Source organism: Bos indicus x Bos taurus, chromosome 8 (genome assembly GCF_003369695.1).
Source record: "Bos indicus x Bos taurus breed Angus x Brahman F1 hybrid chromosome 8, Bos_hybrid_MaternalHap_v2.0, whole genome shotgun sequence".
NCBI classification, from domain to species: domain Eukaryota; kingdom Metazoa; phylum Chordata; class Mammalia; order Artiodactyla; family Bovidae; genus Bos; species Bos indicus x Bos taurus.
Window position 1 is genome coordinate 111,210,964 of NC_040083.1, and position 20,485 is coordinate 111,231,448.

The 20,485-nt window shown below is 60.7% G+C and overlaps 1 protein-coding gene across 6 annotated transcripts in view; it reads left to right on the forward strand.

The window, feature by feature from the left end:
* EIPR1 (EARP complex and GARP complex interacting protein 1) overlaps positions 1-15,505 on the forward strand; it is a 76,522-nt gene extending 61,017 nt beyond the window's left edge. For 5 of the 6 annotated variants that reach the window (XM_027550708.1, XM_027550711.1, XM_027550710.1 and 2 more), the window contains 3 exons: positions 456-623; positions 2,568-2,735; positions 5,930-6,373. In XM_027550708.1, the coding sequence (XP_027406509.1) occupies positions 456-623; positions 2,568-2,735; positions 5,930-6,104 (511 nt within the window). In that variant the 3' untranslated portion in view covers positions 6,105-6,373. Of the gene's footprint in view, positions 1-455; positions 624-2,567; positions 2,736-5,929; positions 6,374-14,634 lie in introns of those variants that run through there. The other variant, XM_027550709.1, reaches the window with a different exon arrangement.
* Positions 15,506-20,485: the final 4,980 nt, after the last annotated feature.

The following is a 20,485-nucleotide window of genomic DNA, read 5'->3' on the forward strand; positions in this document are numbered from 1 at the left end:
ACTCTAAACAGCCGTGGCCAACTCAGCCCCTCCCGCCGCCGTGTTGGCACCCAGGCTGTGTGCGTGGGTGAGGGACGGGCCTGGCCATGACAGGCAGTCTCCCTCAGTGTTTCTATAGCTTCTCCTTCCTTTTCTGTCTCTGTGTCTCCTGACACTGTCAGCACCATATCCTGCTTTCCACCCCCTTTCTGTGTCTCTGGTCCTTCTGAACGTGGGCTATCCAGTCTGTCTCTGCTCCTCCGTGACAGTCCCCTCCCTCCGGCTCCCTCTCATCAAGATGCCAGGTCACCCCCTTGAGAGCTGCCAGGCAGCCCCCATCTGCAGGGTCACAGGTGTGGACTGCGAGCAGGAGCCCCCAGCCCAGACCCCACGCTGGCCAGGGTCTGGGAGGGGATGTGGGGGGCAGTGCTTCCCATGTCCCCCCTCTTACCTGTGTGTCCACTGCCCGCTCCCAGCCAGATCTACTGCATCGAGAGCGCTCATGGCCAGCTGGTGCGGGACCTGGACTTCAACCCCAACAAGCAGTACTACCTGGCCAGCTGCGGGGACGACTGCAAGGTGAAGTTCTGGGACACCCGCAACGTCGCCGAACCCGTCAAGACCCTGGAGGAGCACTCCCACTGGTGCGTGCCTGGCGGGGCGAGGGCGGGGGGGCGGTAATTAGGTGCTTTATCTTGCTGATTATGTCACCGTTTGGAAAGGCAGATACCAGCCTAGTTTGTGCTGCTGTGACTCATTCAATCAACCAGTTTTATTTTTGCTAAAGAAATACTAATTCCAAATCTGAATGTGATTCATAAATGTAGGAAAAGAAAAGCATTAGATTCTGTCTTCTCTTGAAATAGTGCCGGTTCACGTATGCAAAAATGAATGTGCACAGGTGTTCCTGGGGCATTGTGCGCCATGCAGGGGGTGGAGACCCCCAGTGCCCAGTGGTAGGAGGTCAGATAGGTCAGTCCAGCAGCATCCATGTGGGGGATGGTGAGGGTGTGAGGCAGGGCTGGGCGTGCAGCACGCGGTGCACCCAAGACCCGCTGTTCTCCCTAATGTGTCGTTTCTGTGCGTTCACCACATGCTGGGGGCTTTTTGCTAAGTGAAAGAGATCAAGTTGGAGAAAATCATGTGTAGTGTGAGCCAGTTTTTATCCAAATAAAGCATGTTGTGTGTGCATATGTGTGTGCGCTTGTCTGGATGCGTGTATGTGCCTGTGTGATGTGTGTGCATATGTGTGTGTGCGCTCGTCTGGATGCGTGTGTGATGTGTGTGTGTGTGCTCGTCTGGATGTGTGTGTGTGCCTGTGTGTGATGTTGTCTGTGCATATGTGTGTGTGCGCTAGTTTGGATGTGTGTGTGTGCCTGTGTGTGATGTTCTGTGTGCATATGTGTGTGTGCACTCGTCTGGATGCATATGTGTGCCTGTGTGTGATGTGTGTGCATATGTGTGTGTGCACTCGTCTGGATGTGTGTGTGTGCCTGTGTGTGATGTTCTGTGTGCATATGTGTGTGTGCGCTCATCTGGATGCGTGTGTTTGCCTGTGTGTGATGTTGTGTGTGCATATGTGTGTGTGCGCTTGTCTGGATGCATATGTGTGCCTGTGTGTGATGTTTTGTGTGCATATGTGTGTGTGCGCTCGTCTGGATGTGTGTGTGTGCCTGTGTGTGATGTGTGTGCATATGTGTGTGTGCACTCGTCTGGATGCGTATGTGTGCCTGTGTGTGATGTTGTGTGTGCATATGTGTGTGTGCACTCGTCTGGATGCGTGTGTGTGCCTTTGTGTGATGTGTGTGCATATGTGTGTGTGCGCTCGTCTGGATGCGTGTGTGTGCCTGTGTGTGATGTTGTGTGTGCACGTGTGTGTGTGCGCTCGTCTGGATGCGTGCGTGTGCCTGTGTGTGCTTACGTCTGTCCGCATGTCAGCGTGTGCTGCTGCGTGCATGTACGTGTGTGCTTGCATCTGCGTGCATGTCTGTGTACTGCTGTGGGCGTGTACACTTCTGTGCGTGCACGTGTGTGTGCTCATGTGTATTTACCATTTGAATGCTGGAGTACAGTTGAGACAGTTCGGTCATTCCTGCAGTCCGGGAAGAAGCTCCCGTCCTCTGGACCCGAGTGGGCTGTCTGGCTGTCTGCTGCCCAGCCCCCAGTCCCAGGTCTGCAGCAGCTGCTGAGTGGGTGGCTCAGCGCAGTGAGCTCGGGTCCTGTGGGTCAGAAGGAAGCTGGGCCTAGTGACCAGACCAGGCGTGAGGGCAGCCCTGGCCGGGGCAGTGTTCCTGGAGGCCGCCCGGGGCCGGCTCGTGTCTCGGTCGTCTCTAGTCCGCGCTGTGCTTCTCAGGCAGTTATGACCTTGGGCGCCCTGGGCAGCCTGTGTGCACGCTGCACAGTGAGTCCAGGGGCCCCCTGCGGTCCCTGCTGCCGTCCGGTTGTGTCTGTCAGTCGGGATTTACAAGGTTTCAGGCTGCGCTGCGAGCCTGCCCCTGCTGACCACCACTCGGTGTTGGCCTGAGCGGGACGAGGCTGCCCCGTCCAGGAGGGCCGATGGTCCCAGCGCCCTTTCCCCCTGCCCCCAGGGTGTGGAACGTCCGCTACAACCACTCGCATGACCAGCTGGTCCTCACGGGCAGCAGCGACAGCAGAGTCATCCTCTCCAACATGGTGTCCATCTCCTCCGAGCCCTTCGGCCACCTGGTTGATGACGACGACCTGAGTGACCAGGAGGAGCGCCGGCTGGAGGAGAAGTAAGCGCGTGCAACGGGCGGCCCAGGCGTGCGGGAGCGTCTCCGGGTCCCTGTGGTGGTATCGGGCGTGTGGGTGATGGAGTTGGGTGGCTCAGCAATGCCGTCTGGTGTGGCCTCTGAAACGCGTGTCTGTTCACGTTCTTGCCAAGCTTTACAGGTGAGGTTGTGAGGACCGCGGCTGGTCTGCGCCCTCGGGAGTGAGCCGAGGCCCGTGCTGGCCCTCGGGATGCCCCGTGGGGCAGGCTGCACTGGGCGTCCTGCTCCCTGTGCCGTCCTGGGTCAGGTTGCGGCCCATCTGCCCCTGCTGGCAGGTGGCGGGGTGGGACTGCAGGCCCAGACGCACTCCGTGTCCCACGCCGCTTCCCCGGAGAGGCCCCGAGGCGGCGCTGGGGCCTCTTGACGGTGCCTGCCCTGACAGCCGCACCATCTTGTCTTGGTGGTGTCTTTTCCCTGGACCTTCTAACCCTGCTTGCGTCTGCTCAGGGGCCCTCTCTTCGCCCTGGGCTTTGGGGCTCACGCAGGGCACCCTGGTCCAGGGTGGCGACACCCAGGAAGGCCGGTGCCCTGCGTCAGCAGCCTGGGTATTGAAGGAGACCCCTTGCTCTGGGGAGGAAGTGTCTCCGTGTGTGGTGGCTGGCTTCTGGTGTGCGGGAGTGTGATTCAGGCCTCCCTGGAGTCAGATCTGGGGCTGGGGGTCTGGAGTAGAGCCCATTGAGTCAGGCAGCCTGAACCCTGCAGCGCAAGAGGCCTTGTCTTCCTGTCCTGCCCTTCCTCACTCTCTGCTGTCGTCTGATTGCTTCCGCTGCCCCATGACCGCCCAAGTGAAAGTGAAAGCTGCTCAGTCGTGTCCGACTCTTTGGTGTGCCCCATAGATACACAGGTCGTGGGAGTCTTCAGGCCAGAGTACTGGAGTGGGTAGCCTTTCCCTTCTCCAGGGGATCTTCCCAACCCAGGGATTGAACCCAGGTCTCCTGCATCGCGGTCTGATTCTTTACCAGCTGAGCCACCAGGAAAGCCCAAGAATACTGGAGTGGGTAGCCTATCCCTTCTCCAGCGGATTTTCACAACCCAGGGATCTAACCTGGGTCTCCCGCACTGCAGGAGGATTCTTTACCAACTGAGTTACAGGGAAAAATCCCCGTGTGAGAGGCTGACTTGGCAACGACCTGTCGATCGTCTCCCTTGACGCCGTCATTTTTCATTCAGACGCTGGGAAACACAGCATTTAGACACAACTGCGGTGGCTTCAGTCCAGCGGCCTGCCACGTGCAGGGCTCGGGGTTCTCCGCTGTCCTGTCTGCTCTCGGCCAGGCAGGAGTCTGCGTCCTGTCTGTACCAGAAACAGAGCCAGCAGCCGGCTCGTTGGCCCCGAGTGGTCCAGGGGCCCCACCTGCCCGTGGCAGCTTCAGACAAGCTCACCAGGAGGGGAGGCAGGCATGCGGCTGGCAGGCGTGCCCGGAGATGGCATCATTGTGAGCTGGCTCAGTTTCCTGCCAGCCGGCTCCTGGGGTTGGTCCACACGTCTTAGTGACTCGGGGGAACGGAATCCCCCTAAGGACTTGTAGGAAGGGTTTGTACCAGGCTGCCTGCTGGCCACTGCAGGCCGGCTTCCTGGGAGGACAGGGCTGGGGGCTAGTGGGATCCTGAGCCCAAGACCAGGGGGCACGTGGGGCGGGGTCTCCCGAGAAGGGTCCCGGAGCCCGGGACCGGGGGCAGGTGGGGTGGGGTCTCCCGAGAAGGGTCCCGGAGCCCCCGATCAGGGGGCAGGCAGGGTGGGGTCTCCTAAGAAGGGCCCCGGAGCCCTGGATCAGGGGGCAGGCAGGGCAGGGTCTCCCGAGAAGGGCTCCGGAGCCCGGGACCAGGGGGCACGCGGGGCAGGGTCTCCCGAGAAGTGTCCTGGAGCCCCGGATTAGGGGGCAGGCAGGGTGGGGTCTCCTGAGAAGGGCCCCAGAGCCTGGGACCGGGGGCAGGTGGGGTGGGGTCTCCCGAGAAGGGTCCCGGAGCCCTGGATCAGGGGGCAGGTGGGGCGGGGTCTACCGAGAAGGGCCCCGGAGCCGGAGACCAGGGGGCATGTGGGGCGGGGTCTCCCGAGAAGTGTCCTGGAGCCCCGGATCAGGGGGCAGGCAGGGTGGGGTCTCCTGAGAAGGGCCCCGGAGCCCTGGATCAGGGGGCAGGCGGGGCAGGCTCTCCGGAGAAGGGCCCCGGAGCCTGAGACCAGGGAGCATGTGGGGTGGGGTCTCCCGAGAAGGGTCCTGGAGCCTGGGACCAGGGGGCAGGCAGGGCAGGGTTTCCCGAGAAGGGTCCCGGAGCCCTGGATTAGGGGGCAGGTGGGGTGGGGTCTCCCGAGAAGGGCCTCGGAGCCCAAGACCAGGGGGCAGGTGGGGCAGGGTCTCCCGAGAAGGGTCCTGGAGCCGGGGAGGAGGGACTCGCGGGGTGGGGTCTCCCGAGAAGGGTTCTGCGTACTGCGAGTGTGGGTGAGATGGGAGGCAGCGCCCGAGGCCCTCCGGCGAAACAGCTGCAGGCCTGTGCTCTCTGCAGCTGGGTGGGCGGCGCAGCTCCGCAGGCTCCTGGGGGTCTGCGTGTGTGAGTGCCGTCCGCCCGGCGTCCCAGGGAAGGGACACATAAGCCCCATTTGTAGCGGTTGATGGGGAAGTCAAAACCCCAGCTAGGACCTGCTGGCCCTTCCCGCTGGCTCCGGACAGCCCCGCACCTGGTCCAGGCTGGGGCTACCTCTGCCCACTCCTGGACTGTGCTGTTTGGTCCCCAGGTCCCTCTTGTCAGATGCCACCAGACCATCAGCCGTTCTCCACTCAGCCACCGTCCGCTGAGCACAAGCACGTCCTGCTCCAGGGCTAACGGAGGAGGTGTCGGGCAGTGGACGGCCCCCACCCTGGCCTGTAGGGCCCTCTGGGGTAGCCCTGGGCTCCTGCCCCCAGGAGGAGGTGTCGGGCAGTGGATGGTCCCTGTGGCCCTGAGACCCCTCTGGGGGTGGCCCTGGGCTCCTGCTTCCAGGAGGAGGTGTCGGGCAGTAGACAGCCTCCCCCACGGCCCTGAGACCCCTCTGGGGTGGCCCTGGGCTCTGCCTCCGGGAGGTGTTGAGCAGTAGACGCCCCCCGCCCCGCCCCCGGGCTCCTGGGACCAGGCCTGCGGCTGGGGCAGGGTGCCCGCCCCTCACGTGTGTCGGTGCCTTGCAGGAGCCAGGAGCCCCCGCAGGACAGTGTCATCGCCACCTACGAGGAACACGAGGACAGTGTGTACGCCGTGGACTGGTCCTCAGCCGACCCCTGGCTGTTCGCCTCCCTGAGCTACGACGGGAGGCTCGTCATCAACCGCGTGCCCCGGGCGCTGAAGTACCACATCCTGCTGTGAGTGCCGGGCCGCCGCGGGACTGCAGCCGCGGCGTGTGGGGCCCAGGCTTTCCAGGCAGAGCCCCGTCGGACGCGGGTGCCCATGAACAGTGACAGGGCTTCCGCCCGCTGGCCTCTGCGCCTGCCGCCTCTGCCCCTGACCAACACAGGTGCCCAGGCCGAGCGGGGCGCACGCGCTCCTTCCGCTCTGAGGGCTGTTGGGCGTTTCCCTGTGATTTGTGTCCCTGACGTCGATGTCATCTTCTCGCGAGATTAAATGGAATAACGGCAGCGGTGGCCGCTGGCGTCCTCCCTGGGGCTCCGCTCGGTCTTCCTGGTCTCAGCCTGGAGGACGGGCGGGTGGGCCTGCCCCACCCGGAGGGGGGCGGGGGCGCTGACGCTGCCGGTGCCCCGAGTCTGCCCTGGTCGAGGCCCCTTCCCTGGCCGCCACGCACCTTGGGTCCCGCGCTGTGAGGCTGACGGCCTCTTTGTCACCGCACGGTCACCGCCTGCCTCGGTCACCCGGACGCCTTCCCGCTAAGCCCTAGGTTGTCGGTGAACCCCTCTCCCGGGCGCCCTTCGTGGGGCCAGCGCTTTCAGCTTGGAGAGGCTGGCCCTGTGCGCTCTCCCCCGACTGGACGCTGGAGGACCAGCAGCCTCACCTCACTCCCACTTGGCACCGACTGAACGCATGTGGACTGTGCATGGATTGGTGCTGGGATGCAGGCCTGGGCTGGCCCTCCAGCTCTGGGCAGTGGGTCCCTCCAGTCTGCAGGCCAGGTGGGAACCCAGAGTCAAGGCAGAGGGAAGGTGGGCTACAGACCCTCGGTCCTCAAAACTCAAAAAATTGAAGCTTGCTCCCTGGTGGCTCTAGCCAGAGGTGGACCTGAGCCCTGCCTGGGACCGTCCATGCGGCCACAGCGGGGCAACACCCAGGCCCACGCACCCAGGAGGGGTGCCCCCGAGTCCAGCTGTCCTGACGTGGACATGCGGTGACCTGGGGTTTCCAGCGTCACCGTCACCCAGTCATGGCGGCTGCCCCGCCCCCACCTGTCCCGCCCACCTCCACCTCCCCTGGTGTCCCTGGCTCATCCTCTGAGACCGAGTCCAGCTGTCACCTCTCCTATGAGGCGCCTCCCAGGACTCCAGCTCCTTGGTTAGCCTTGCATCTTCCTGCCTGAGTCGTGTGCAGCGGTTCCTCGGCCAGCGCACCCTGAGCCCGCTGGGGTCCGGCAGGACGGTGAGGGCTCCCTGCACAGGGTTCTGGGGCGCAGGCCCGGCCCAGCGCAGTCATGGGGTGTCCCCGGGGACACCTCGGTTACCTCTGGTGAGAGCTGGATGCCTTCACAGCTCTATGCGGGAGTAAATTAATTTATCACTTAGGACCCTAAGTGTGTATGGCCATCAATGGTCATCTTGGTAGGAACACATGCAGGTCAGTCCATTTTAAAATATTCTAAAATTGCAAAAGATCAGAAATCATATGTGTTGGGAAAGGTAAAATCTCTCTCCCCTTTCTAGTTTCTTCTGTCTGATCTAAGAATTAACAGGAGACAGACGACAGGAGAAAATCAGATTTAATTCCATAGGTGCAGAGTCCCTGTGAGCAAACCGGGACCCAGGACGGGCTGGGCATGAGGCTCCTGAGCATCGGGGGGGTGGGAGGGTCTCACCAGGAGGAAACGGTTTGCTGGGCCACACGGAGAGGCAGGATGTGGCAGGACTGTGGTCTCTGTGAGTCCCCCCTCCCGGCCGTGTACTGGTCGGACATCTCTGGTGATTCTGCACTCCGTGGGCTGGACTCCCCTAGGCAGGAATAAAAGTCAGACTTGTGGCCCGCATGCGGGCTGCCTGGGCCCTGGCTGGGCAAGAGGAGACGCTCTCACACCGCGAGCGGGGCGGCGCCAGGCTGCTCGGCACGGCTGCAGGCTCCCTCTACGCTTACACATCCGGATGTGAAGGTGGTGAAATGACGTGAGAACAGCGCGTGTTCCCTGGGTCTGGCTGCACTCGGGATGTGTTCCTCCCTGAGCCGGTGTGTCCAGAGCTCGGTGTGATCCCCCCTCCGACTCCCACCCCGGGGTCAGCAGGAGAGGGGCCAGCTCCTGTGATCGGGACGTCGCAGCCTGGAAGTTTCCCGGAGGACGGCAGGTCCCCAGCACCCGGCCGGCGTGCGGCTGTAAACTGAGTCGCTTCCGCCAGGCATCAGTGTTGGCAGCGTCGGACCTTACTGGTCCCTTTGCTTTGTCCGCTGGCGGTGCCCCAGTGAGCTGGGCGACCCTTCTGTCTCCTGAGACCCACATCACCCCTGAGTGCAGGGCTGGGGCAGGGAAGGCCCCCGGGAAAAAGCCCAGCTCTGGCGGAGCAGACCCAGGCCAGAGGCTGGGCAGAGGTTGTCAGATGTGTGCAGAGCCCCGCCGGCCAGCATGGTTGCTGACCTTGGGCCCTGCACGCCTCCAGGGGCAACAGATTTGATCTTGGGACACCCCCATAAAGTCTCCAGGTTACCAAGCCTGGGGGTACATTGGATGGGCAGGAGCGGGGCAGGGACATGCGTCAGAACAGGGCCAGGCTCTCCCATCCGAGGTGGGGGTGTCCAGAGGGGCTGCAGCTGCGGGGGGGAGGGGGGGAGGTGGGGGTGAGGGGTTGGGGTCGGGGGGTCTTGGGGGTGGAGCCCTGGCCCCTTTGCCCCGGGGTCCACGTGCTGGGCCGAGTAGGGGTGACTTGGACTTCTTTTCCAGCATCGCTGCATTCTCTGCCCAGCTGATGAGCCCCCAGCCAGGCCCGAGAGCTGCCCCCGCCCTCTGCCGGCCCAGAGCTGCTGCTGCCCTCCCAGGACCGGCCTGTGGGGGGAGGGCCGTGGGTGGGGGCCTCATGGGGCCCCAGAATCCTGCCCTGCCTGTCAGGTGTCTTCACGGGGTCAGCAGGGATCACTGCTGTCGTTGATCACTAACCTCCTCATTAGGGGGAGTGGGGGGTGCTGTGTACACACCCACATTAGAGAGGTGGGCCCGGGATTGACCCGCGCCCCATGCACACCCTCGGAAGCCCCTCATTCATCGCCGCGGCTCACCCGCTCAGGTGCACAGGGAAGTGGCCTCATCTGCGCCCTGAATGTCTCTGGAGGGCGGCGCTTGCCCTGGGGGCGGGCGGGGAGCAGCAGTTCACAGGGGCCAAGGCAGGAGGACCTCAGCCTGCGTCCTGTCACCGCAGGCCACGAGCCGCTCAGGCTAAAGGAGGGGAGAACTGCTTAGCGGCCTGGCCCGGAGGGGCCAGTGTGGCGTGGGTGAGCCCTGGGCCTGCGGCTGCAGGGAAGTCAGCGACTGCCCGACTACCCGAGGCTGCACCCCGCCACCCGCCCCCGACGGGCAGCTGCAGGGTGTGCAGCGGGTCAGTGGTATGATCTATGCTTTCCCTGCTTCCATTTGTGCGGCCGCCTCTGACCTGCTAGGAGTCAGAGCTGTCAGGAGGCCAGGGCGCTTGGTGGGCTCTGAGTCCTGGGTGTCGGCGGAGCTCCCCGCACGTGGTGGGGCGTGAGGGAGTCCCCAGGGCCCAGAGGCTGGTGCCTGGCCCGAGGAAGGGCTTCGTCTGCACCTCGGAGGCCCCGCCCACCCGGCGGCCCTGCCCCCGGCGCCCCTCCCGCAGGGCCTTGTACAGCAGCTTCCTTCCCCAGCCTTGTTTTTTAAGTGCGATAAGAAACAGGCTATTTATCATGCTCTCCAGTAACAGAATCCAGACCCGGAGAGAGGAGCTCGTGAGCGCTGTTCCCGCCCAGCAGCTGCCTTATTTTCAGCCGTCTGAAGCTGATGGCCCATCCACTTTTTGATGTAGCCATGATCGGTTTAGGAGATTTAGACAGGATTTTTTTCTATAGCTTGCAAAAAGAAAAATAGGACTGAATATATGAGAATGATGAATCCTCCCGACTTCTGTGTCTAAAATTGCTTCGAGGCAGGAGTTCTTGCACAATAATTCATGCCCTGTTGTGTCTTATGCTTAATAAGCATGTGGAAAACGGTTATGTCGGAATTGCCTTTCCCTTGTCATTTGGTGCCGTCTGAATGGTGCTTGCGTGGTGGCTGCGGTGGGGGGGGCTGGGTGCCCCCCACAGGAGCTGCTCGGGTCTGGGCACCTGCGGCCGGTGGGGGGACAGCTTGGCCTGTGGCAGGACACTCCCTGTCCCGCCCCCGGCTGCTGCTGAGGGCATGGCCAGCTGGCGCTCGGCTGTCTCCAGACCGCGGGGCGGCCTTCAGCTCTGACCGTGACTGGGGACGTCGCGTTCTCCCTGGGAGGCACAGCCATCTTGCGGGACCGTTCTGGAGCCAGGCCTTGGCATAGATGCTCGTGTTTATATGGGGGACCAGGTCTGCTGCCGGCCCTGGGGGAGGTTCATTGTGTCAGATGGAGACAGCTGCAGGGCTCCACGGCGCCTCCGAGGGCAGAGGATGGCGGTGCTGTGGGCAGGTCCCTGACGCCACCCGGACCGCTGTGCCGCTTGCCTGGGTGAAGCCAGGCTCTGCGCTGATCCCAAGGCCGTTCACACCCAAGACGGCCCTGCTGACCCTGCGCCTCTAACGCCAACCTCACAGCAGCATTTCAAGCAGAAACGGGCAACATCGGTTTACAGCCGGAGGGCCTGGGTTAGGCTCACAGCCCCTTTGCTGATGGGCACTCGGGGGAATCTCCATGTCCCAGGCCACGTTTCCTCGTTTGTAGAAAGAGAAGGCCCTCGTCCTGAAGGCACAGCTTAGGCTGATGAACACAAGGTCCAGATGCTCAGTAACCTTACTCCAGATGTGATGACGGGGAGGCTTTCGGTGACTGGTTCAGTTTCCTTACTCGTTGGTCTGTGTAGATTTTCCGTTTCTTCTTGGCAGGTTGCATGTTTCTAGGAATGTCCCCTCACCTTCTGGGTTACCCTGTTTGTTGTCGATAGTGATCTCTCATCCTTTGTGTTTTTGTGGTATCAGTGATAATGCCTCCTCTTTCATTTCTGTTTTTTTTTTTTTTTTAATTTGCATCGTCTCTTTTTTTCTTGGGGAATCTGGCTGAAGGTTTGCCAAGTCTGTTTAACTTTTCAGAGAAATGGCTAGTTGTGTAGGCCTTGATGCTTTTCTGGTTTCTGTTTTATTTCTCACCTTTATTATTTTCTTCCCCGTGCTAACTCTGAGCTTAGTTCTTTCTCTAATTCCTGAAGCTGAAAAGTTGCTTATGTGAGACTTTTCTTTTTTCTTAATGGGAATATTTTATGCTTATCCTCAAATCATCTGTACCTCACACAGTGCTAAGCGAACACTGGGCGTTTGGGCAAACTCTGGGAGATGGTGAGGGACAGGGGGGCCTGGCCTGCTGCAGCCGTGGGGCTGCAAAGAGCTGGACACGGCTTAGTGACTGAACACCACTTGTGGCTTAGCTGGCAAAGAATCCGCCTGCCATGGAGGAGACCTGGGTTTAATCCCTGGTTGGAAAGATCCCCTGGAGAAGGGACAAGCTACCCACTCCAGTATTATGGCCTGGAGAATTCCATGGACTGTACAGTCATGGGGTCACAAGGAGTTGGACACGAGGGAGCGACCTTCACTCAGTCACGAACAGCAACGACAGTCATAACAACATGGAGCTGGGCCCTAAACCTCCAGAGAGAGTTGTTGCTCAGCGAACAGAGTTCACACCAAAAACAATCTGCACCTTAAACAAAACTAAAACACTTCAAGGGAATGTGTTAAATGGTGGAGTGACGACAGTCGGCTCGATGTCTTGCAGGTGGTCAGGGCAGAGCGCCAGAGGACCGGCCACTCAGGGTAGCATCCAAGCTCTTCCCTTCAGCAAACATGGGCTTCCCAGGTGGTCAGTGGGTGAAGAATCCGTCTCCCAATGCGGGAGAGGCAGGTTTGATCTCTAGGTTGGGAAGATACCCTGGAGGAGGAAATGGCAGCCCACTCCAGTGTTCTTGCCTGGAGAATCCCATGGACACAGGAGCCTGGCGGGCTGCAGTCCATGGGGTTGCACAGAGTCGGTCACAACTGAGCGTCTGAGCACAGCACTTGAGCAAATGTGTACTGGGCTCGGGCACTGGAGATGTGAAATTCTAGGGATAGAAGCAGGTAAAACTCTGTCCTGGTCAGAAGAGCTCACAGTTTAGTATCATTCAAAGCAACAGAGGATGTCAGCTGGGGCACCCATGTTGGGGACACCGAGTCAGCCTGGGGACCCCATGCCCTAGCGGCGATGGTCCCCACGGGGTGCTGGTAGGCGAAGCGGGGACGGGAGCCCTATGCCCTGCGCCTCCTGTAGCTGCCGTGTGCCTGCCTGCCTGCCTCCTCAGGGAGGTTCCAGGGCTGATGCTCAGTGCTCCCCTGCCTGGGTGATTAAGACACGAATAACTGCTTCACAAAATGCTGATGGGAACAGGACCGCACGGACGTCTGTGCCTCTGTAGCCAGTGCAGACCCCAGCTTGTGGGGACCGCTCGGACTCTCCGGGGACACAGCCCCTCGGGTGAGCACACCGCGGGCACTCTGTCTTCACGACAGTCGGGCCGCATCCATCATCCTGCTTCGGGGATAAATCCATGTGACCTTCACACATCCTTGTCTAAAAACTGCTAATGTGTGCTCCTTTTGAAATATTCAAGATGTTGGGTGTGATTAAACGGGAGACAGGTTAAGGTGAGTTATGGGTTTATTTAAACTTCAGCACGTTGGGGTCGACCTATTATGTGAAGGGACTGAAAGCGCTTAATAATCCAGGAGGGCAGGCACGGTGGATCAAGATGTGATGCATCGCCGTGCGGGTTGGAATCCATCCCGGGCGCCTTCAGGCAGGCGTTCTGCTGAGACCTGGATGGGAACCTGGCCGTTGCATGTCCCCCGGAGGACTGGACCTCATCCCCCATGCTCCTGGAGGCCCAGGACGGGTGGTGGGTGGCTGTGTGCCTGGGGCTCAAGGCTCCAGGGCAGCGTCCCGGAGCCCCCCCGGCCTCACGTTCTTGGAGCCCCTCCTCCTCCAGACTGTGTCCCCAGCTGGTGGCCAGCACGCCGGACAGACCAGCCTCTGAAGAGCAGAGGGTCCACCTGCAGCCATCTGAGTTTCGTGAAGTCCTCACTGTCAGTCTCCCTGCCTCATGCGTCGAAAATGTCCCCTCCCCCCGGGACCCACTCCAGGGGAGGAGGAACTGGATGAGGACTGAGGAGTCACTGTCGGCGTCTTCACTGCGCGCAGGCTTCTTCACCCAGGGGGAGGGGAGGATTCGCTCAGCCCGCCTGTGGGGTTGCCGGAGGTCTGGACAGGCTCTGCGTGTGCGGGGGCCTCGCAGAGCTGGACTCCGGCCTGAGCCTTTTGCAGGCGGGTGACGCACCTCCTGTGTGCCTCTGTCTCCCCATCCGTTAGGTGGGGACAGTGGTACCTACGTGCGTAGCTGTGTCCTCGGGGTTCATGGTGTAACGTGTGGGAAGGACAGCGCCTGGCCCGGTGCAGAACCTCAGCAGGTGGCAGCTTCTTACAGGTGGTCCCCACGACGGCACGGTCCCCCAGACCCTCGCTGCTGCTGTGCACCTCATAGCCTGAGCCCGGGACCCTGGTTCCTGGGGACAGTCCTCTCCTGATGGGCCGTGTTTCCCAGGTCGGGTTGCTGTCTGTAACCGCACACACGGCCCCCACAGTGTCTTACCTTGTGCATCCGGAAACTTCCCCATTGGATTCCTCTGAAGGGTGTGTGTTATGCTGCCCCCCCGACCCTGTCACCGAGTAGAGTTAATTTCCTGGTGGGAGCGACCAGGGCATCTCCCCCAATTTCTCCTACGACGGGTCAGCTCTGATTGGCACTTTATAGTTACACACACTGGCATGGAAATGACAGGGACAGAGTGAAGGGACAAAGTAGGTGATGAGATAGTGAATCCCACTGGGTGATTGTAAATAGAAAAATACAGGAGACCCCTATAAATTAATGATCACTCAAGAAAGCAGGTTTGTTTACCCACAAAACTACACAGGCTTGCTTAGCAACAAAACCATGCAGCAGAGGCCTGAGTGAGTGAAAGGCACTCAGTCGTGTCCGACTCTTTGGGATCTCATGGACTATAGAGTCCATGGAATTCTCCAGGCCAGAATACTGGAGTGGGTAGCCTTTCCTTTCTCCAGGGGATCGTCCCAACCCAGGGATCAAACCCAGGTCTCCCGCATCCACAAGGGAAGCCCAAGAATACTGGAAGCCTGAGACGTGTCCCCAGACAATGGAACGGTGGTGGCGTGAGCCCCACATCCTGCCCAGTGAGCTCAGCAAGTTCACGATCCCTACGTGTGGTAGTCGCTCAGTCTGTCTGACTCTTTTGCGACCTCATGGACTCTAGCCTGCCAGGCTCCTCTGTCCATGGGATTCTCCAGGCCAGAATACTAGAGTGGGTGGCCTTTCCCTCCAGGGGATCTTCTCGATCCAGGGATCGAACCCACGTCTCCTGCACTGCAGGCAGATGCTTTACCGTCTGAGCCACCAGGGAAGACCCTAGGACACAGGGAAAACAATAATGTGTGGACCTCATTTGACCATGCAGGACAAGAAGACTCCGCTGCCCGATTTGGAGGAGGAGATGATGATGGAAGCATGATGTCTACTCAAGAAAGAAGGTCTTCTCTCCACCCCCACTTTGTCACGTTGATCACTGATGTTGGCGATTGCGGCCAAGACGGAGGACACACGTGAATTGAATCGGTCTCACTCAAACGTCAGTGTTGCACACACCCACCTGCTGGTTTACTGAAGTGAGGAGTCTGCAAGGCCGCTGATTTACACTCTCTCAAGGTCCCAGTGGGCCAGCTCCCTCCCCGGCCTCCCGGTCTCCCGACGTAGCAGACTGACTCCCATGCTGCAGTTCATGCAGCATGAACCACTCCATGTGCAAGTTCGCACCTCTCTCCTCCTCTCCCCATCCACGGGGGAGACAGTCAACTCTCACTTACCTCTCCTGCCTGCTGCGTGTACACTGTTTCTTCTTGTTAGGAAAGAAAGAGGATTCTGATTTGCTGCCTCGGAACCACCCAAAGACCAGAAGCTGCAAGTTGGGATTCGGCCCGGGGGATGAGGTGGGGAGGTGCCGTCGACCCCACACCGTGGGACCCCTGTGAGTGTGCACGTGGCCCGAGCTCTGGTAGGGGGCACCTTCAGGATGCACTGGGGGAACCCAGGGGTCTGTCAGGGAGGGCCGCTCAGCCCTCCAGTGGAGGATGGCACCCATGGGTGACCTTCATCTTCCTCTGGCTTCCGGCCGGGGCGGGGGTACAGGTGATGCGGTGAAGGGCGTTGCCCTTTGAAAAATAACGTGAGAACATTCTGGCGTGAGACCTGCTCTCACCAGGGCCTTCAGTTCAGTCGCTCAGTCACGTCCAACTCTGTGCAACCCCATGGACGGCAGCACGCCAGGCCTCCCTGTCCATCACCAACTCCCGGAGTTTACCCAGACTCATATCCGTTGAATCGGTGATGCCATCCAACCGTCTCATCCTCTGTCGACCCCTTCTCCTCCTGCCTTTGATCTTTCCCAGCATCAGGGTCTTTTCAAATAAGTCAGCTCTTTGCATCAGGTGGCCAAAGAATTGGAGTTTGAGTTTCAGCATCAGTCCTTGCCTTGGCTCCTCTCAAAGCCTTGCCGCACTTTCCTGCACACGTCCCCTGCCTGCACAGCTGCAAATCAACCCCCTACAGAGGCAGTGCTTTGGGGGCCTCTCCCTGCAGAGTTCCTCAGTGTTCCCCAAACCCCAGTTCTTTGGCTGGAAAGTTCTGGTTCAGCTGAGTCTTAGATCCAGCCCTCTCCCTCCCAAGTTGCACAGGACTGGGTGGATTTCAAGGTGTATGGCAAGAGAAAAAAAGAAGAAAAATAAGCAAGGTCCTCCCCCTCCCCCCCGCAAGTCCTCTGGGACGCAGGGGCCAATGTCCCAGTTCCCCAGAGAGAGGTGGTTTTTTTCTGGGCATTTTAGGCGCTTCCCCCGTGGCTGAGACTAGCTTCGCAGTTGGAGCCCCTGTGGGGCAGGCCCAGGAGACAGAAGGGGAAAGAGACCCTGGGTGCCGGACCCTCTGCCTCTCAGAGCCCCTTCCATGCCTCCTGGCTCCCTGGGATTCTGAGCCCGGCTCATGGGGCGAAGCCGAGGTGGAGGAGGGAGGAGGCGCAGCCGCGTCCCAGGCCAGCAGCTCCCTTTCTCGCCCCCTCTTTCTGGCAGTGCTGCTTCACGGGGTCCTACACGGTCGTCTGGGGCCCGTCCGGGCATCCAGCTCTGATAGGGGCAGGACAGCTCAGGGGGACCCGCTCCCTCTCAGCTGGCCCCAGAGGCGACTCCTCGTCTTTGTTAAGAAGGAGAAAGGGAAGGAGTGAATCTTGGGAGGTAGGTAGGCTCTCTGTAGAGATGAGTGGACCCTGCTTTCTTCTCTCGCGAGACTGAAGCTCCGTGTGGGTTGGCATGAGGCATTTTCGTGTTTTCTCCTCCTCTGATGTGCTTCTTGAAGAAGGGGATGGGTCCGGTAGCAGAGATGTGGGGGCGAGGCGGCGGACGCGCCGCTCCGGGTTCAGAGGCTCACCTGCGTCACAGGGGCCTCGCGACTGAGGCCCAGGCCTGTGTGGTGCCCGGTGCCCAGTCCCACATCCCACAGGCCTCGTCCTTCCTGCTGCCGGGAGGTCCTCACTGCCGGCTGAACACGGAGGGTCAGCAAGGCCTCCGTGGCCGGTCTGGTCCAGCCGCGTGTCGGAGGAACCCTGGGTCCCTGGGGCCTCGTCAGCCTGTGGCGTGAGCAGCAGCGGGTGTGGCCCTGGGCTGAGACCTGCAGACGTCTGCGGTGCACCAGGATGTCTACCCTGACGGACCCCGCCTTACTGGGCAATCGCAACCCCTCCCTGCGCTGACCCCTGGGGAAAAGCGCAGACTCTGATGCACTGCTTTCCGTCTCATCTCAGTTTAGCCCCAGCTGATCGGGCACATGAGTTTGACCCCTTAGTCTTGGTTTCTCTTCGTGGCACAGCAGCGTCGTGAGATAAGCTGCAGCAATCTCTGGAAGGTTTTGAACTCCTCGGAGCAAAGACTCCCTAAGACAAGGTCTTATTATTCTCATAATTTTGAGGCAAGTACCAATCTGCCAAGTACACAGAGAAAAATTATTCGTCATCCCTTAACTTGGACAGAACGTAAGTACCGTCTTTGCCATTGGGATCTGCGGGTCATTAAAAAGCACGGAGCTCTGCCTGCTGATCCCCGCCCTCCCCCCATCACTGCCATGCCCTTGAGTCCCACCCTTCGTGGGCATCTAGCCCGCCACGGCCGTCGGGAGCCCAAGACATGGATCTGCTTGGGGTGAGCCCGGCACGCGGGGGCCGTCCCTGCTACTGGTGAGACGCAGGTTCATTAGGCCAGGCAGGCCTGGCAGGGAAGACCGTGCCACCCGCGATTTGATGAGTGAGGTGCTTACCGTGTTTGGAAGCTCCTTAAAGAAGCCAGGTGCTGAAAGTGATCAGAGAACCGCTCACCTGCCTGGTCACGTGAGACAGCCGCATACGCTGAGCTCGATGCCAGGCGTCCCGGGCACGGCCGCCCCCGCCTCCTGTGAGAGGGTCCGGGCTGCAGGCCGTCATTGCCCTGGGGTGGCCCTCGGTCCCGACGACTGCAGGTCCCTGGGTAGTTCATTCTGTGTCCCTCCCACTTCAGACCCAGCTAGACCCACAGCGTCAGGACCTTGGGGTGGGGTAAGAGAAGAAATCCGAGTCCCCCCTTTATTTTGGGTTAGTGTCTTAGTTTGGTGTAGCTGTGGATGCTCACTGATCGTAAGAGATAACGCAGAGAGCCGCCCCCCTCCATACTCTGCCCGGCTTCCCTCAGGCCTGGCAGGCCTGCAGTCAGTCTCGCACCTGGATGTGGATGTGGATGCCGCCCCGTGGTCTCCTTCCTATGTCCCTGGTCTCCTCTGGGCTCGTCTGTAGCACCTCACACAGGTCAGAATGGCCGTCATTGAAAAACACCTACACAGAGTAAGTGCTGGAGAGGGTGTGGAGAAGAGGGAGCCCTCCTGCACGGTGGAGGGAATGTGAGCTGAGGCAGCCCCTGTGGAGACCCCAGGAATAACCCCTCCTGTGACCTGCAGCCTAGATGTCCATCGCGTTCTCAGCGGTCTCACCCCATGTATCTGCCCCTGCCCCTGGCTGGGAGACGTCTCCACCCCTGTCTGCAGCACCCAGAGCACCCTGAGGACGGGGGACGGACCCCGTGAGGCTTTGCTGAGTGAACCGTCCAGTGCCTGTGGGTGAGGGCTGAATCAGAGTGATCAGGATGCACTTGGCAAAATACAAGAGACCCTGCAGATATCTCATCCGGCCACACGGTGTGAGACAGTGTGCAGTGAGCCTCTTCTGACTGGAGGCATGGGTCTGTCTTGACATCCGTCTGCGTGTGTGACGTGGAACAGACGCAGGTGGGTCTGTGTGAAATCATTAAAATTTAAGGCCATTCAAAGCGTCTCCAGGCACCCACTGCCGGGACTGACACCGGGCTACTTTTGTTGAATTCCACTGAAGTCCGACGGTCCCTCTGCAGATGCTCTGGGCATGCTGGGATCTGGTCTCTCTTTACCACTCCCCAGGGAAGGGAACCCCTGGGACCCGTTTGGGAGGCTTAGTCAGTCACCCAGCCTCATGAGGGTTTGGACCAAAACAGCTCAAACTCAGGTCCTGTAGGAACAGGGCATGGAGTGCAGACCTCTGTGTCCTATCCACGTCCAGCAGCGTTTTCCCAGTGAGGGGCCCCTTGCCTCCTACAACTGATCCAGCAGCAGTTGTTGATAGTAACTTGGTGGTCGCGTGGTGTCTGGAGACGGCTCAGATGTGCTTCCAGGAGCCCCGCCTTTGGAGCCGAGCAGACACAGGTTCAAATCCTGGTCACGCTGTTTGTCGTCAAACCCCAAACTCTGTGCATCAGTTTCCTTTTTGTGCATTTTCAACAAGGATGCTCTTTCTTTCCTGAGGAGCGTGAAATGAGAGCGCTTATGAAAAGGCCAGCACCGTGCTTGGTCTATAGTTGAAAGAGGTCTCCAGGTTTCCCACCCTCAACTGGTAGGAACCAGAAATCACGGCCCAATAATTTCCGGAGCATTTGGTACGAAGCAGAGCCAGAGGCAGCGTGGGTCAGCTCAGGGGCAGCCCAGCCCACGTGGGTGCTGGTGCCGCCCAGGACTCATGAGACCTTCCAGTGGTCGCGAGGGTAGAGAAGCTGGGTCATCCTCTGTCGTGAGGAAGAGGAGCTCACGGTTTCAGGGGAAAATCTCGGTGACAAGCGTGCACCCGGCGTGGTATGCGGAAACCAGGGCCGGTCTCGACCACCGGCCGTGTAAGGAGGGACCGCCCCTGGAGTTAGCCCTGGGACCCTCTCTTCTGATGGAGGACATCTGACCCCGAGACCGCCCGGTGCACGGTGTCAGGACTCAGGCCCCAGATGCCGGCCTGTGGGCGGAGCAGGTGGGGTGGACACGTCTTCCCTCCGGCGTCCGTGTGGGCGGGTCCTGCGGGCAGGCGCGTCCGCGTGCGTGACGTCATGCCACGTCATGCCGCGCCCCCGCGGCCCCGACTCCCGCTCTGCGGAGGCGGCCCCGGTGAGGGGCCGAGCCTCGTGGTAGGTGGGTGCCCCTTCTGAGGGACCCCGCCAGCGCCCTGCTCCTTGCCCGAGGTGAGGACACGGCGGGAGATGCCCTCGGTGAACCAGGGTTCCTCACCGCGCTCGCGTCTGCCGGCTCCATCTTCAGGCCTCAGAGCGGGCGCTTCCGCCCCTGCGAGGGGCGTCCCGTACCGCCGCCGAGCAGGAGGAGAGGGTGGGGAGGCTTTCATAATATCGAGACATGGATTCCTAGTTTATAAAAGCTCATATTTGAGATTTGAAGTTCCTTTTGCAATTACTTTTTTGTTCAAGAGCCGTTGCTGTGTAGTTGCCCTTATGCATTAAGGCAGGCGTTTTTTCTGGGGGAGGCAGCACCTGCCTCCAGCCCGCTGCCGGGAGGGGCCCAGGCCCCGGGTGCACCCCCGCCCCCCGCCCCGAGAGATGGGCGTTTCTCCGCACACGTCCCAGGGCTATGCGAGCAGCAGCGTCCCCCCAGCCCCGTCCTGCTCCTCGCCTCCCGGTGCTCCCCCACCCCCACCCCTTCCTGCTCCTCCCCTCCCGGTGCTCCCCCACCCCCACCCCTTCCTGCTCCTCCCCTCCCGGTGTTCCCCCACCCCACCTCGTCCTGTTCCGTCCCCTCTCGGTGCTCCCCCCACCCCATCCTGCTTCTCCCCTCCCGGTGTTCTCCCACCCCACCCGGTGCTCCCCTCACCCCACCCCCACCCCGTCCTGCTCCTCCCCTCCCGGCTGTGGGGTCCGATCCTGCTGCCTGGCCTGGTCCTG